General features: G+C 41.6%; 1 protein-coding gene across 1 annotated transcript; it reads right to left on the reverse strand.

Annotated features, from left to right (window-relative positions):
• Positions 1–3,965: 3,965 nt before the first annotated feature.
• LOC142774758 (uncharacterized) lies at positions 3,966–16,265 on the reverse strand. Its single transcript, XM_075875772.1, has 5 exons — positions 16,130–16,265; positions 15,490–15,590; positions 12,582–12,782; positions 9,640–9,703; positions 3,966–4,666 (listed from the first exon to the last, which is right to left on the reverse strand). Exons 3-5 carry the CDS (start codon positions 12,762–12,764, stop codon positions 4,068–4,070), a joined length of 846 nt encoding a protein of 281 aa, XP_075731887.1. The 5' UTR covers positions 12,765–12,782; positions 15,490–15,590; positions 16,130–16,265; the 3' UTR covers positions 3,966–4,067.
• Positions 16,266–18,697: the final 2,432 nt, after the last annotated feature.

Raw genomic sequence — 18,697 nt, forward strand, 5'->3', positions numbered from 1 at the left:
GTTTTTTTATATGTAATAAACCAAAGTATAAAAGAATGCTGGTAACACATACGTTCACTTCTATCCACCTAGAACATTTTCTGAGCAGTGTGAAGAAACTTCGTATGTGCTTCTCAGTTGTAACACTCAGAGGCGTTTGCACAATTTTTTTGAAGGGCATAAAGAGTCACCAAAGAGCAAAAGGATTTTCCCCGTATTAGTAAAGTGCACTTTCACAACCCCGAAAACACCACTATTACCGCGAAATTACGCTTTGTAAAGCTGAAAACGCGCGAAACTAAAATGAGTTCGGACAAGCCACCATGAAATTCTTGCAGCAAACACCATGCCGTTGTAAATTTTGAAAGCTGCTACTTGGTTCTGCGTAGCTTCTAGTCATTGAGACAGAAACACATTGTCTTCTGTTGGCGCCGTATATAGAGTTTCCTAAAATAAGCTAGAGGGGACTCTTGCGCTGCGATTATACAGCAACCATAAGAATGATGGGTAGCACACAGATTCGCCTACAGTCTTTGTACTTGCGGGTAGCGAATCGTACTTGCGGCTTGTTTTATTGCTGGTTTCGGTTTTGTTTTGAAGGAACGAAACTTCGTGACCCGATTCGAAATAGTAAGCCTGAAAGAGATAAGGTCGCAACCGCTGAACATTTGCAGATTTTTGTTTCGTAAGAAAACAGCTCCCAGCCACATGAACACATACGGAGCTAGAAGCAGGCCAGAAGTACGAAGATTATACAAATTCGCGAACTACTCATCATTCCCACGCTCGCTGAAGCACCATGCGTTGCAGCTCGCATAGGCACCAGTGTCCGAGTTCACTCTAGTGTATATTATGAAATTCTATGGTTGGTGCCATAGACCTATAGCATATCAAGTTTCAGAAAATTTCATGGAGCCAATGCCGCGTAATTACGAAGATTGCATTGAAATTCGTTACGTCCTGCGAGGATATTTCGGCGCGAAATTTAGAATGAAAGTTGAACCTTGATTTGCTCCTCTAATCATGCACTTATGAGAGTAAAACTTATGTAAATAAATTTTCAAAAGTGCAGTTAATTTATCTAAACCAGGTTATTGCTTCTCTGTAGTGTTCCTTTATATACTGCTTGATTTAAATAAGTTTAACGCCCTACTGAAAACATAGTTCTTCACCGTGAACATCGAGCCCTAATGTCACATTTAGTTCTTCCCCAATTCAAGTGGCTAAGGTACTCGGCTGGCGACCCACAGGCCACGGGATCGAATCCCGGCTGCGGCTGCTGCATTTCCGATGGAGGCCGGAATGTTGTATGCCCGTGTGCTCAGATTTGAGTGCGCGTAAAGAACCCTACATGGTCGAAATTTCTGGAGCCTTCCACTACGGCGCCTCTCATAATCATATGATGGTTTTGGGACGTAAAGCTCACATATCAATCAATCAATCGATCAATCAATCAAACAAACAATCAAATCAAATCAGTTCATTCTATACACGCGGTAAGCAAATTACACGGTTCATGCCACACCCTTGCATCCACTCTTGTTAGGGCGTGGTAGAAAACACCATGTGGTCGCTATTTCTAGAGCCCTGCCCTGCGGCGTGCCTGATAATCATATCATAGTTATGGCATTTAGAACCTCACGAATCATTTACCTCCAAATGAACGAGAGCTGTTAAGTTGATTAATGAATTCTGCTATGATTTCCCTGTAATGTGCGGATGAAGGGTAAATGACGAAGCGAGCATCACGCTGAATGTATGGCAGAAAAATAAGGAACAAAAAAATTTCTATGCCTCAACAACAAAAAAAATGAACTACTGTCGTGGTACAATTTTCGGACTGTTGCAATTATTTTTTACCTCGTCGTAAAAATCGAAGCGAAATTGAAACGTACCATTCTAGGTTGAAAAAAAATAATACTTCCCGAAAGAGTTCTGGAAGTGTATGAAACAAACTAGAAAAGACGATAAAGTTTTCCTGCTCTGACCATGGAGGGTGATACTTTGTGCACCGATGATGAAAAAGCTGAAGCTTTTAACAATTATTACCAATAAGTTTTTACTCAAAGCACACCTGGCGATGTGGGGGCGCTTCCAGTCACGTGGCCTTCCATGAAAGACGTGGAGGTTGACATTTCTGGTGTTGATTGCTTGTTACGGCAGATAGATACAACTAAAGCAGTTGGACCAGATGGTTTATCAACATTTGTTCTTAAAAACTGTCACAGCGTCATTGTAAAGTATTTATGCGATATATGTGAAATTACACTAAATAGCGTAGTTGTCCCACATGACTGGAAAGTAGCAAACGTTATCCCGGTTCATAGATAAGGTAATAAAAAGATTGTCGAGAACTACAGGCCCATCTCTCTAACAGCAATTTGCTGTAAGTTATTTGAGCACATCATAAACAGTGAAACAGTGAAACACCTAGAGTCAATCAACTTCCTCACTGAATCTCAGCATGCTATTAAAAATTAGACGTTCATGCGTAACTCAACAAGTCGAATTTCAGCATTACATTGCACAATCTATAGATAGTGGCGCTCAAGCAGATGCAGTGTTCCTTGACTTCCAGAAAGCCTTCGATACCGTCCCACACAATCTGTTAGAATTTGCAATGCTCTCTGCAAACATAAACCTTAAAGTTATCAATTGGGTAAAGAACTATCTAAACAATCGACAGCAGAACGTAGTGCTCAATGGATCAAAATCATCTGCGGTAACCGCTACGTCCGGTGTACCACAGGGGAGCGTATTAGGACCTTTGCTTTTCCTTATTTATAATAATAGCATAGTCGATGGTATTACCTCTCCCAATAAGTTATTCACAGAAGATTGTGTAGTTTTTAGAGTGATTAAATCGCACAAGACTGCTGAAATTCTGCAGCATGATCTGTACCGAATGTCAACGTGGTGCCAAAAATGAAAAATGAGTCTAAACGTCCATAAATGTTGCTGTGTATCATTCACCAACCAGATTAGTAAACTAGTAAAAAAATTCAATAATTAGCAATGACTCCTACTATAAGTATCTGGGCGTCTATTTTTCCGACAATTTCAAGTAGAATAAACACATTGACATAACTGTGACCAAGGCAGGCCGGATGCTATACTTAATACGCAGCCATTTAAGGCAAGCTTCACAGACCATAAAACAAACCCTTTATCTCATGTAAGACCTATCCTAGATTATGCTTGCATAATCTTGGATCCCCATCAGTAATACTTGATTGACGCATCGGAAAAATTTCAAAACCAAGCAGCCAGATTTGTTAGCAACAACTATAATTCCTTTGCAAACATCACAGAAATGAAACAAGCATTGAAATGAGAGACACTGACGGTAAGGAGACAGAAACTGAGGCTTAAATTCGTTCATTGTATATATTATAGTGGAAATGCCATTAACCCTCTTGATTATCTGTTCACACCAACGTACGTCTTTAATCGTCAAGACCATTCACGAAAAGTATTAGAATACCGCTACAAAACCCACTCTTTCGGTAGTTTTTTCGTAAAAACAATACAGGAATGGAACCGTCTACCGGATGATCTCGTCAATGAAACTGATAATGAATCCCTTTTTTCTTCCTTGTAACAACTCCTACAATATCACTGCCACTAAGAATGATTTGCTGTCTCGAAGCGTTTGGGTGTTTACGAATGCATGACTGTGACGTTGTTTTCGCTCATCAATATTCGAGTGTTTTTTTTCTTCTCTTAAAATATTTTGAGTGTTGTATTATTTGTTGAATCAATTGTTTCGATTGAAAACTATGTAGTCAAATTATTATGTGCACCTCCCCTACCCTAATGCCTCACGGCGATGTTGGTGAAATGTAAATAAATAAATAAATAACTACTTTTTTCTGCTTGGCTGGTGGTTTTTGGCAAAAAACTGAATCTGTTGGCCAATTTGGGAATTATCTAAAAAACTTTTATCGAGATAAAAAAAACATCTTATGTTTTAAACGCGTACGCAGAAAATACAGCACATCTAAACCATCGCATATTCGTACTTATTATTCCATTACTGCATAGACAATAAAAAAACGAGCAAAGTTTTTTTAAGGTAATGGCCATCATCAACACGTATTATCAACTGGCGGATTGCAAGCGAATTCTCGGCCAAAAAGAACCGACGTGTTGGTCGCGAAGCGCAGGAAGCCGATGTAATCCTCGCCGCAGAAGGTGCGGCCAAAGCGCACGAAAAAGAACTGGTCAAAGACGAGCTTATCCACGTAATTGTGGTTGCGTTTCATGACCATGAACGCCACTTCCAAAGCCCACTTCATGACATCGTAAACCTTCCATTCCTTGGGATCAAAAGTAATATTTAGTGCTTTTTTCGCATACGACGCGAGGCACCTTCCGTAATCTTCCACCTCCTGGTCCTCAGCGTCTCGCGATGATGGTTGCAGGGCGGCTTCAATTAGCATGTTTGCGATCATTACGCCCATCGTGGCGTAGTTTATACTTGGCTCCGGGGCCAACGGGTACATGAAGTCTGGCCGCACGTGGATGGCGTCGAAGTTCCCGTGTGTCAGAGGCAAGGACGCCAGCCCCCGGCTGATGTTGATCTGGTTCCCCGTGAGTCTCGTGTTCAGGACGAGGTTGCTGAGGAAGTCCAGGCCATAGGCTTCCTTCAGCGAAGGTGCATCTTCATCGCTAGGTTCGAGTGCATCTGCAAACGAAAAAGTGGTGAATATGGTGTACGCTTGAAATACCCCTCTTATTACGCGCCGCCCTCGTGATTACATCATAGGTCAGTAATAAAACTGTAGTACACTGTAAAAAAAAATGTCTCGGTACACAGCAAAAGCTGCTGGTAAATCGTTGCCGGAGGCATTCTGTAAATGAGTAACAGCAGGCTCCGTATCACGAAGTCTCTGTTATACATTTTTCCGTATTCTCTTTCACATCATATCTGTATTCCTGAACACAGCAGATCTGTTATTTCAAACACAGCAAATCTGTTAACCCAAACACAGCAAATCTGTCAACCCAAACACAGCAAATCTGTCAACCCAAACACAGCAAATCTGTTAACCCAAACACAGCAAATCTGTTATTCCAAACACAGCAGATCTGTTATTCCAAACACAGCAAATCTGTTATCCCAAACACAGCAAATCTGTTATCTCAAACACATCATGACTCTGTTTGTAGGAATACAGAATTTGCTGTATTTAGAGGAGGAATAAACGGAGATCGCTGTAGAGCAGTCTGGCTGTAAATTATTCCGTTATTATTAATGAAAACAGAAGCTTCAGTAAAACACCTGGTTTCGTTTAATGGCTTTTCTGTGCTTGACTAAGGTTTTGTGTAGTTTCTTTGCCTTGAAGGAAAGAGTTGTTTCACTGAGCATAAAATAAACTTAGTTTTGGTAGTAACTTAATTTGTGAAAAACTAACACAAGCTTTTGTTGACCAGTACTGTCGAAAAGCCGATGTTTTACGGGATGGAATGGAATGTTTATGTGGCTGCCTGTAGATTCTCATGATTGAGTTTTATGTCCAATTTTATGTACTGTTTCAACCTACACTAATGCAGTCTTTATGTACTGTGTGTGTGTAAACCACCCCTGCTGCTGCATACCAAATAAATAATAATGCAACATTAACAAAACACAGATGAATTTATTTACATATAATACATGTGCTGTAGCTTGCTACATCACCATTCTTCATCACTTCAGCATGTTTATGCCTGAAAAGAATGTGAAAAACAAGTGATCAAATGAATGCAAGAAGCAACTTACACACACTTTATAATGCCTTCTCTGTGTATGTATATGGCCCTTGATACAAAAAGTAGGGGCACGTGGTAGAGCAAAATGTGAAAAAAAAAATCGCTTTGTTTTCTTTGCAATTTGGGGAGGGGTGTCCCTTTGTGCATCCACATTCGTGCTTTTCATAAACAGCATTTTTGGTGGCTCAAAACCAGTTTTTCCAAAAGGAAGTAGCCAGTGAAAACACACTCTAGTGCAAGCCCCTTGCATTCGCTCTATGCTTACGGCCTAATTTTCTGACGTACAAAAGTCAAAATGCTTGTCTAGAGTCAGCTGTGTATAGAAGATTGTCGGGTAACTTCTAAAGCAGTCCGAAGACACTGTGCACCTTTGTATTCACAATCCGCCTTCAGAATACATAGGTTGGAACACTTTCAGCTCCTAGCATCATTACACCTTGCATTTGCCGTGCTTGTCGATAACCTTAGATGCTGGGGGTAAAGAAGGTTCTGAGGAAGTGTAAATTTCGTTGAAGCCCGTACAGTTTTCTTGTTAATGTGAATAAATCCCTGTGACGTACTGAGGTGCTGAACCAGCAAGCTCTTTATTGTTAAACCTCCCAGCCTTTTCAGCATCTTTCGAGGTGAATCACGTATATACATGGGGACAACAGGTATGCTCTAATGGACATGGACTAATATTTCTGATGCAACTGAATAACAATGTGTGAGAACGACTCAGTGTAAGTGTTGAGTTAATGGGAATTGAGTCACAGAATCTTTCCTTTCTTTGTTTAGGGTGAGAGTCCTAGAAATGGCGACATTGAATATTTTTTTTGCATTTAATAATGGTAGTATCACACGAGCCTCTATTCTGAGATAGGATTGAAGCTTGGCCAAACTACAATGAATTTGCTGGAAATCGTTGACCACACTTGACGATACGTTGCAGATAGAGCTGAATGACATCTCACAAAAAAAAAAAAACAAGACAAGCATTGCGAGAGGCTCCACGGCGAAAAATTGACTTTGGCAGTGATTACCAAGCTTGTAACTACTAAACAAAATAATTGAACAGTGTTTCTGACAGTGCGATCACTTTTCACCTGTTTTTGAACTTTATTCCATATCTCAAAACAGTTTTTTATTACTTAGCTACCATTATTTCCCATGTATTTTAAGATAACCAGTTGATTATTTTTTTTGTATACAGCTACTGAAGCAAAATAGAAGCTATGCACTTTACCGTTATTGTGTTACAAATTTTCATAGATGCCAATTAACTCAAAAGTCAAGCTCTAGTGGTAAAAAATTCACAAAAATTCTATATTATGAAGTTAAAAGAGCAAAAAGTTTGGAAGAAAATGATGTATGGATTATATGAATATCCCTTTTAGTCACTGAGAAAACTACCTAAAATCAGCAAAAATGCACAGGATGTATAGGGCCTGCCCGGCGCTCCTGAGAAGTTTCCCACTGGCTCTGATCATGCTCAGAATGAGCAGTTACATTTTCAGAAATATTTGTTGCTATTGTATAGCAGAATGCACGGGTGAATACCTATACTGATTTTCAACTTTGCATTCTGCTGTTAAGCTCTATGTGCCACATATAGCTACAAATTATGGCTGAACTTTCTTAATATAGATTTACCAGCGCAAAAAAAGACGGCACATATTTTAATCATGAACCAACTCGCCCAAGCAGCAGCTTTAGTGAAATTTTTTAAGCACTGTTTATTGATCACAGAATGTTTTTTTTCACTATGCTGAGGTGGGAGGGGGGGGGGGTTGAGGATCCTGTAAAAAAACTGAAAGAGCTTGACCTGAACTAAGAAACATCATGTGAATATACACTACACTTATTCGTAGCCAGGCGGTGGCACACCGGGCCCGTGCCTCTCCCCTCCTTCCCCCCAAACTTTTTTCTCCATGAAATACTTAGCGCAAAATTACCATTTGCCTGCCCAGACCTCTGGTTCAGATCAAAAAGGGCCCCCTCCCCCTAAAAAGTTCTGTGTATGCCCTTGGTTTAGATGAATGAATTTCCAAACCCTGTTTAACATAAGCATCAGTGAGATTAGATAGATATATGGGGTTTAATGTCCTAAAACCACATATGGTTATGAGAAACGCTGTAGTGGAGGGCTCCGGAAATTTCGACCACCTGGGGTTCTTTAACGAAGCATCAGTGAGATTGATAACTAGGATAAAATTAAGGCCAAACCTTCCATTTTTCTCTTTTCACAACATACTATATGTCCTTGGCACAATTCACAGTATATAGAAATCTCAATTGAGAGTGCATTTTCATGTGCTGGCTCTTGTGAAATAATAGCAGTATATTTTGACTACACTCCGAAGGACAAAAAAAAAGAAAACGCCAGGCTCATAATACTTACAAACAAATTAAATTGAAAATGCAAAGCCACAATCAAGATAATATTCAGCTCTAATAACCGGATATCATCAGAAAATGTGTATGATTCATGCTCACACTTTCACTGATTGAAACGCAGCTTCTGGGCCAACTTCATTATCTTTGTGTGCACACTTGTGCGAGACTTCTGGCCACCTTCGCACCTGCTGCCCTTTTTCGTGTTGGAGCCCTTTAAGGTTATCAAGGTGTGGTTCAAATGAAACATATGAGAAGAGCACAAGGATGGGTACAGACTCGTCAATGGGCTTCATTTAGAACACGTATGGTTACACGCTACAGTCTGCAAATTCCTCATCTATGCATCATAGACTTGCATTAATTCTTGTACAATCTGAGCCAAATACGCTGGCCCAATCATTTTCCTCCTGAAAAAAAAAAAGAAGACCTCAGCAAGCTTAGGAGCCAATTGGTCAAGGCTGCATCTCCGAATTTCATTCTTGCCAGTAATGGCTGTCATAGTTTCTGACAAGTAATCAATGGACTTTCACTGAAGTCAGAGGCAGATAAGACCCTTGTCAGGAATCAACAACTTGTGTTCCCTGCGCCGTTCATATATATATTGGCCTGTTTGATTGATGTAAACATTCCTCCTGGTTTGATAAGCAACTAACAAACTAAAAGGTGTGGCACTTAGTGCAATTTTACACACCCTACTAGTGGTTTGTACGCTCCCAAAATTTTTCCAAGGCTTCCTTTGAAAAAATGTGCAATGGCCTTTTTCAGTCTTCGAATACGCACAATCATAAAATAAGTCTTCACATGCTCGTGGTAAATATGTTCAGAATGTATGATCTGATGTTAAAGTTGGGTTAATATTAAAGCACAGCATTTTGTCTGGTGAGCTAGTTTGTGGGTGAAGGTTACTCTTCTGTGCCGTTCAAGGTAAATGCTAAGACCCCGCATTGCCTCTATGAGGTGTGCAAGATTGCACTAAGTGCCACCCCACTGAGTTCGACGTGCGCTCGTCAAGTAGGATAACGAAGTCACTCAGACATGGAGGAATGTTAACATTGGTCATACAGGTCAATGTATAAATGAATGATGTAGGGAACACCAGCCCTTGATAAAGACCAGACAAGGTTCTCACCTGCCCAACTTAAATGCATACGAATTGTTTACTTTTAGTAAACCATGGCAGACTTTACTGGCAAAGACAAGAATTGAGATGCAGTTGTGACCCAATGGCACTTGAGCTTGCCTAGGCTTTTTTCCTAATGAACAAAAGCAATGATTGTGTCTGTGATACTTCACTCAGACTATCAGAATGAACGCAGGTTCCCTGCATGAGTGTACTGAATAAAACCCAGTTGCAGGTCTGCCCTCATCTTCCACTCTTCTCCTCCGACAACATCTGTTATTTAAGTGTATAAGTATCTACTGCACCTTGTAGCTGGAGTTAGGCTCACACTCATGTTGTAAAATGTCATCAATTTACTTGACCTCCTCGCACAACAATCAACACATAATGATATCGACAAGGGAACTCACCCAGTGCAATGATTGTAGGCGTTGATGGCAACTCGGCAAGCTTTTCAGTGATGCTTGTTCCCTCCTGGATGAGCAAAAATATCCCATGTACACAAAAGCACAAAGAGATATGTACAGTTGCGGCCATTCCAATATATAAATCAGAGATGCGATCCCTGCAATTCCGTTTTCCACCATGGTTCCTGGTCTATTGCAGGCTGTGTGCACCAAGTACAAATTACCTACCTAGGAGCCTTGAAACTTGGAACAATTTTAGAGCAAAGTAGAATGGATAGCGAGCACGCAAAAAAACCTGCTCACATTTTGATTCATTTTTCTCTTTGGATTACAGCAACATCATAGACAACTCTGAATGATTGCAGGTCAATATATCAATGTTAGTGGTGATAGTATTGCTTAAAATTATTTTGCATGTGCGACAGCAAGGGACAAAGTGAGCAACATCTTGCAACAACTCTGGCCTATTCCCATTCTTAGTGCCCTCCTCACTGCGTCGTAATGAGGCACTACAGCCAAAGTGACGAGAAACATTGTTCTGCAGTGCATTGCAAAAAACTAATGCTTTGTGCATGTGGAGCACTCTGATTGCACACAAACACTTTTTTTCCCATTGAGCCTGAAAAAGGCTAGTAAACCAAGTTTGTGCACTGTGGTTCACCATGCGTGCACCATGCCCCAACACAGTTTTTGTTGCATGAAGTCTCACTTTTCACAGCGCTACGTTCCTTCTCATTCACTCTGTGAACTTTATAGTCGGATGCTTGGGGACTTCACTCCCTATCCTAGTGGCTCTGATGAAACAATGGCACCTGCCCGCACTAACTGTTGGCTCAAGGGCAGTGTATTTTTTTTTTCAGAACATTTTTGTGACTACGACACAATGCGGATAACCAAAGTAAGTTCCACAAAAAAATTGAAAATTGCCTTTTTTTTACACTATCTTCAAATGCTGATACTTGTGACAAAGCGCGTGTTCCGGTGTAATTTTAATGAATAATGCTGCTGTACAAAGCCACCAAAATTACCTTAAAATGAAGCACAAAGGCAAAAGATATGCAAAGCTACACTATCCTCCTTTTAACTTGTGTCCAGCAATTCATGAATTAGGTATTTTTGGATGTTTAGCATATTTGTTCTGTCAAAAAATTTTGCTGCAGCGGTCACTAAATTCTCATACGGTAGCATTGCACTTGTTCTTTATGGGAAGAAAATACATCGATTAAGAAGTGTAAAAAAGTTAAGTCTGCTCAAAGTTCAGAAATTGTGAAATTAGAAGAAAACTGATTTCAGCAGTCAAAGTTTAATTTTCCTTTATACAAAAGCAGCTTTTTTCACAAAATTCAACTGAAAAAGCTATTGTTTTGTGCTAAAAACCTGCACAGCATTCAGTCGATCCCAGATATATTGAACTCGAAGGGGATCGCGATATATGTAGTTCAATATATCGATGAGTCGAAACACAAAATATGTGTATTTAAGGCATAAATTAGAGCATCTCAGACCTAAAAACAGTTTTTTGAAATCCTAACAAGCACTTAAAGAATGATTCTCTCACAATATGATAAAGAACAAGGCCTGAACATCTACTTTTGCAAGTTATCGCACTTCATTTCACTTGAAAATAGTCTGTAAACTTTTCTCTCTTTTTGCGTGCCACCAAGTTTCAGTTGTCCTCAATATCACTGGACCCTTCCAAGTAAGCAAATTCAGCTCATTCGGCCACAACAGCGCTGAGTGGCACTGAATGCCAATGTAAGCTCCGTAGAGCGTTGGTGGCGAAAGCAATAATTCCACGGCACCGTCAACATTGGGCATCATCTCGGCATCCATGCAGTCAGAACCAGCGACGTCGTCTTCTGCTCCAATGAAGCCGCTCGCTGTCCGAGATGGTGCCCGAAAACACTAACAAGGCATAGAATTTACTGAGGCATTGTACGCCCTTGACAGCAGTCATGACGCACTCAAAGTCGTCACCTGGCACAAAGCCCGCAAAGAAACAGTTCACGACTGTGCTTTACTTGAGGTCGCTCCTAGCACCAGCCATGATTTTTATCGCTACGAGCGTATCAATGTGTAGCGCCGACTTCCAAATGATGATTTATCAGTAACGAGGCGAGAAGTACACAGGTCCACAAGCCACAAAAGGCGATGCTGCCCACAAACGAGCAAGCTCCCACCGTCAGCATGTTGGTGATAGCGATGTCACTTGTGGCTTTGTCATTTTGTAACCGACAGCTGTTGCTTTGGTGCGGAAAGCTAGAAAAAAGCGTAGCCTCCGAAATGAGCGTTCTAAAACCGGAAGCACCAAAATACCTCATGAAGTTGCACATCTCGAAGGCCACGCTTTTCAGTCCCACATGCCATCATACACGATTGAATGCGAACATCGCAATGAGATCACTAAACTTCCTTAAGTCATTCCACTTCGTTTTGGTGCCCTCGGTCATCACCATGCCCCCACGTTAAAACCTGCAGATCGCACATCAAGCATACCGGTGCACTCACAAGTGCTGTGCAACGAGCTAGATCAGCAAGATGGAGTTTCAATGTTTCACTTTTCAGCACCCCCTTTTAGTCACTTGCACGCGAAAAGGGATCGGAACTTGTCGAATTGTGGCTATAAATGATCATTATTTGTTAGGAAAAATGCAATTTGTGGGCTTTAGCGTGGCTCAGAGTTCAATTTAGCGGATGTTCTGCTGTGCGTGAGTTCGATAGATGTGTACAGCAGTCCCGTATTTTTGCATGGGAAATTCAAGGGGATCTCTCAACTTTTTGATATAGCCAATAATTCGATATATCATAGTTTGATATACCCGGGATCGACTGTATTCTATAAAATCTAGAACCTAAAGCTGTTCTCAACAAACCAATACATCACTTTCTGAAAAGATGTTACTGTCCAGTTTTGTACTAACATAATGCAACAAAGTGAAACTTACTTCAAATACTTGGTAAAGGTAGTTCTTGTCTTCCTTAAAATGCGCGCAGAGGAATGGTAGCACAGCTACCTGGACTGCTTTTTCTCTTTGTCCTTCGTCTCTCACGCGCACCACCAGTTCCATAGTATGTTTCGTCGGCGCCTCCTCCATCATCTGAAATAATGCAGGCGCACAGGCCGCCATCCTCTCCTGGAAGATTTCCTGCAATTATTCCAAAAATCAAAGTAAATAACAGTTACTTGATAATAGATGAATTCATCTGTAGAGATATTAAAGTGAAAACTGATTGAAATGTAGAACTATATTACCACCCTACAATTGAGTGCAACAGCTGTGACACGCCAAAAAAAGAAGACAAAAAACAGACTGGTGGGGAATACCACCCTGAAACTACTGCACCAGCTTACTAGAACATGTTGTTGGCTAGTAGGTTCAGGCTGAAGAAAGGTAGGGACGTAAACCACATAGACAAGAAAAAAAGAAGTGGACGAGATAGAGCATTGATTGCAACAGATTTTGTTTGCAAAATAAAAAAGGCTCCTTTTGTTTTTGTAAACACCAAAGCATATGAGCAGGAAAATGGCGTGCACTCCACGATTATGACATCACTATAAAAAAAAAAAGGGGTTCAGCGGCAAATCGCTGTCACAACCAGACTCCCTTTCACAGTTATCTCCAACATCAGCAGGGGGTGTGCTACTGTGCTCTTGATCTGAACTGGATTCAATTTCAGGTACTTCCGTGCACTGTGTTGCAGTTTTGCCCCGGTGATACCTTGAAACATGTGTTCTGAAGGAACCTGCTGACCTCAGCACACTACCACAACCCACAAAAGGACACATAACAGCATCAATTCCACTCTCCAGATGGGCAGCTATGTGACCAAGAAGCTCCGTGCGAGTAGGCACACTCGCCCCGCATGACAACACAGAGCAGACAAACGCATCATCAGTCTGTTTGCTGCATCGCTTCTTGTGATGTCTGAAGACGTGACTTCTTAGGCTCTGATAGTTTTTAAACAAAGCTCCACAAGGCTCACAAGGGCAAAGGGCACCGCCCAACACACTGCTGTGATAGTGGTAGTGCTCGAAGTAGTCGGTCAATGTTGAAAATGTCTGTGCGCAATGCCGGCAAGTGGGCATTCTTCATTGATGTTATGGCTGCAATGAAGGTAGAGCACTTATTTTGCTAAATTACATTCACTGGCTTGTGCACTTTTTCAGACCGCCCAATTTTATAATAAAAACACTGCTACAATGGTAATAATACCTTACAGTCTACAATAGTAGAATCATTCCAATATCTGGTTAGCATGTCAGGTTATGTTCAATTTCATATGAACATTAGCCAATGCTTTTTAAGCAGTCCTCTATATAAGAGCACAGTGAATATAAATATTCTTGACCTGCTACAAATGTTTAAACTAAGTTGAAGCAGGCGGCGCAAGGAAAAGAAATAATGACGGAGACTGTAACATTAACTGCACAAATTCTACAGAAAACTGCACCCATACTTGCGCAACTTGGGTCTCTTAAAAGGCTATTCCTGAATGTGCAGTCAAAAGTGAGCTTAGCATATGCTCCAACATTACACATGTTCACAACTTAAGTAATGCTATCCATTATATCGCTAATGTTGACAACAGATGTTCATATCTTGCACATATGTGAAAGCAGCTTCAGCCTCTCAAGTGCAGCCAGGTCCAATATTGAATACAATTACTTTAAAATTTTAGCTTGAAACATAATTACTTTAAACAATTACTTAAAGCTTTTTGTGATATATTGACTAATCAAACAGTTGATACCAAGTATGAATTGCACCGTAGCCTGCCAGTAGTACGCGCAAGAGATGGAAATGGGTGGCTTCAAGATAGGGCACCCAAAACTTCGCATATGCGATCGCTTGATTCTGTTGCCATACACCAACTTCTTGGGTACACACAAGGACTCCCATGCTGGATTAGCTGCAGTTAAGCAGTAGTATGGCTAAGTGACGTGCAAATTCGCAATGTTGTCGGGTGTAAGCAATGTGTCGTGCAATTCCAAAGAAATGAACTGCTGAGCACGCAAATCAATAGACACAACAGAACATGCATGCGAAATGCGAGCGCCAATCGTACCTCACGGCTGTCACTCAAATTCCGCCAAGTACGGCAAAATAAGTTTACACACAGCCAAGTGACAGTTGCTGCCCCTGTCGTCTCCTACACCTATTTTTGTAGTAATGGACGTATGACTTGCAAGCGATGCAGGCATGGAAAACACGAGTGCTTTGTCTGCGCTCGATAAGACGACAAAGACACGTACACGCCTGGTGTGTACGTGACAGCAGACTCCTGCTGATCCGGCTTACAAGTGCACCTTATAACAGCCATGTGCATGGGCACCGAGGAGATCACTAATGAGTGCGTGCACAAACAGACCTGTGACATCCTCAAACTACAAAGATGCAACTCAACAGCAGGCTTCACCACAATAATACAATTAAGTGACACTAACAAAGGAAAAATGCCGTTATTGCTGAGTGCAAGCAATGCTTCATATAATTCCGAAGAATTAAACTGTTCACTGTACTGCTTCCTGCATGCGCAACTCAATAAAGGTGCAACACAGCGTGCGAGCACTATGGTCGTACCTCATAGCCGACACTAAAAATCCACAAAATGCACTGAAATATGCCTACGCACAGTAATGTTACCGTTGCTACCCCTACTGTTTTCTGTGCCTAATTTAGTAATAAGGTATGTATGAGCGATGCAAGCATGGCAAACACGTGTTTCATTATTCACCTTATAATAGCGACAGACATGTTACATGCCTAGCTCGTATGAGCTGTGGCATGCGAGTGCACCTTATAACTGTTTATAAGATAGGTAATGATCGATAACGGTGAAATAAATGCCTACCTGATTGTGATGTGTGCCAGGTGATGGACTTCGCAGGAAGGTGAGAGAGCTCTGACAATAGCCGCCTGCCTTGACCACGTAGGGTGCCAGAGACCACTGAGCTGAACAAGTGAAGAGTGCGCCAAAAAACTTGACAAGTGAGGAACCAAACAAATGAACTGCTAGCACTACTTGGTCCTGAGCACGTAAATCAATAACAAGATGCAACACAACCTGCATGCAAAATGCGAGCACCAATCGTACCTCACGGCTGTCACTCAGATTCCGCCAAATATGGCAAAATAAGTTTACACACAGCCAAGTGATAGTTCCTGCCCCTGTCGTCTCCTACACCTATTTTTGTAGTAATGAACGTATGACTTGCAAGCGGTGCAGGCATGGAAAACACGTGTGCTTTGTCTGTTGCACTCAAAGGTGGTGTGGTGTCCATGTCGAACGCGGACAGCATCATGGGCACTTCGGCATTGGGGTCACTAGTAGCCGGCGTTGCGCCCGCGCCAGTGTTGGGTCGGCGCGGGTGCTTTGTTAGGCCTAGCCTTGAACGTACCCCGGGCGCGTCCTCGTTGTGGGGTTTTTTTCGCTTCTGTGCTTTAAGTCCCGAAGATTTTGGTTGCAAAAGAGTCTTAGCAGCTTTACTGACCTTGCGCACAGGAATCTTGGAGGCAGGAAGAGAAGTTCCGGGGCAATCCGGCGTTTTTGTGGGAGCAGATGCAGCCGTGACTGATGTACACGACGCTCGTAGCGCCCTCTTAGGCTACGAAGGGAGGCGCTCAGCTGAAACGGCACCGGCGGGTGGTGCGGCTTTTAATCGAACTCGCGACGCTCCCTTTGGGGCAAACTGACTACTTTAGCGCCTGCCTACAATTTGTTTTTGTATTCTAGCCGACACCACGATGCACCGATGCTATCTTGCACCCATTCTATTGGGCAGTGATGGCCGGACACACCGCAGCAGTCGTGTTATTTTGTGTGACCATCAACGCATTTTTTTTTCTTTTGGCCTGTTGTGGTTGGGAAGAGCTATGGTGGTGCAAAAAATTTATCGGTTATTCAGGAAAAGTGGTGTAAAGGGAAATAGTTCTGAAGAATCGATGTTCTCGTCGCAGGTAGTGAGAACCATTCAACAACCGATGAATTCTTCGGTGACGAAGTGAAGTCGCCGTCGGTGTTCACCGAGTAGACTCATGAATTCATAAAAAGAACAAACGTTTCCCCGAGCCTTCCAAATTTTATTATTGGGCTTGAGCTTGCATGGTAGGCTTGACGGTGCGAAACAGCGTGAAAACAACGAGTTCATACAAAGAAACAGCAAACCGCACCCTTTTAAAATACACTTCATTACTGTGTTTCATTGACTGCGTGTTAATTGGTGTGCCAACTATACAACGCAGCTACGATTATAGGATTGCTCTCACTAAACAAGTCAAGGCTTGCAAGCACGAAAAAAAAAAGGAACGAAAATAGGAGAACATGTACACTGTCTCTTCTTCTGTGTGTCGTGCATTCTCACGATGTGACGAAAAAAAAAAAAACGTAAACTATTATGCACACCATCAAGATTCACATATATGCAGGGATTCTTGGACGGGTATGTTTTTTTTTCACTATCTTTTGTCAATAAAGTCTCATAGACGCAGTACAAGTACCTGTTCGCTTTCAATCTTGCAAGATTGAAAACGAAGTGCAGCGCCTTTCGACGATATATATATATATATATATATATATATATATATATATATATATATATATATATATATATATATATATATATATATATATATATATATATATATATATATATATATATATATATATATATATATCGGAAGCGAAAAAGCACGACGTACGCCGAAACACCTTTACTAATTACAAATGTTTCGGCTGATGGGCCAGCCTTCGTCAGTGTGACCACACTAACGAAGGCTGGCCCACCATATCGTCTCGCTTTATAACTTTTTATGGCAACCCGACTTCGCTACTAATAGTAAATTTAGCTTCCCTTGCGGTGAAGTATCATAATGCTGTAATTATCCTCTTCCTTAATCGGTAAAAACTCTGAAACGTTCTCTTTTTCTTTTTTACCGCTGCTATCCTTCTCCGCCTCTCCGAATATATATATGTATCCATACTGGCACTTTCCAGTGATCCTGCATGCAGCTCTTTTTCTCCATTGTGAGTTAATGAACAGTTTCTCTTCCTCATTCTCTCGTATTTCTTAGTCTATCTTCGAACCCAATGTTGCTCTAAGCTTAATTTCCTCATCAAAGCCTGCCCAGTTATCACACTTTCCGTCTTCGTTTTCTGACTTTCCATGAGCGTACAATGCGAATCTGCGCATTCCTTACACACTGTGGGACGCCTCATCTTAGTCGGCGACTGCAGCGTTGCCGCTGTATGTATACGTTAGCCACCCGCCACGATAGCTCTCTCAAGGCATTGTCCATGGCTATCGCTTAATTTTCTGTTCTAGTTCACTGTATCATTGTCGAACGGGGGGAATGGTCAAAGTTCAGCCAGTATGTCGCCGACAGCTCTCTCAAGGCATTGCCCATGGCTGTCGCTTAACTTTCTGTTCTAGTTCACTGTATCATTGTCGAACGGGGGGAATGGTCAAAGTTCAGCCAGTATGTCGCCGTGCACACAAATCACGGAAGCGTGTTCTTGAAGTACAGAAGACATACGTTTTTCTGGTGTTTTACGGAAGGAGCGAAAGAACGGAAACATCGACTGCTGCTTTACGGCAACTCCTGCTGTTTCCCATAAACCGCAGCACAGTTTGTGCTTTAAACGTCCAGTCTCGCTATTTTTCAGGAAACAGATGTTACTCTGTAGTTTCTACGGTCTGCTCCGACGTTAAAACACGGATATTTTTTACAGTGCATATATTGTGATTTGCGTTAAAGTTCAGGACCACAGTTTAAATTCTTACATGAATGTTACATGAATCTTACATGAAGAAATTACTTCGTTATTCTAATTTGAAGGTAGCCGTGAATGAAACTAAAAGTAGATTCAGTGACGGGTTTTCGCATATTCGTGCGGGCGAGCTGACTTTGGAACGCGAAGTCGGCCAATTTCAAAGCGCGTTGATTCATCTTGATTTATTTGCCGGAGGTCCCGTAATAATCACCCTGATGTCGCGAGGAGTGCATAGGAGGTCGGGGTGGGGAGTCCTAGGTAGAAACTGTTGTAAAAAAATGTACAGTCG

The sequence above is a fragment of the Rhipicephalus microplus genome, chromosome 10, assembly GCF_043290135.1.
Source record: "Rhipicephalus microplus isolate Deutch F79 chromosome 10, USDA_Rmic, whole genome shotgun sequence".
Taxonomy (NCBI): domain Eukaryota; kingdom Metazoa; phylum Arthropoda; class Arachnida; order Ixodida; family Ixodidae; genus Rhipicephalus; species Rhipicephalus microplus.

Bases quoted from the DNA above. Each gene is read 5' to 3' on its own strand.
- LOC142774758 (XM_075875772.1), bottom strand. From the start codon at position 12,764: ATGGCGGCCTGTGCGCCTGCATTATTTCAGATGATGGAGGAGGCGCCG. The intron at 9,704-12,581 runs GTAAGTTTCACT...TTGCTCATCCAG, and splicing joins ACCTTTACCAAGTATTTGAA to GAGGGAACAAGCATCACTGA. The intron at 4,667-9,639 runs GTGAGTTCCCTT...TTTCGTTTGCAG, and splicing joins GCCTACAATCATTGCACTGG to ATGCACTCGAACCTAGCGAT.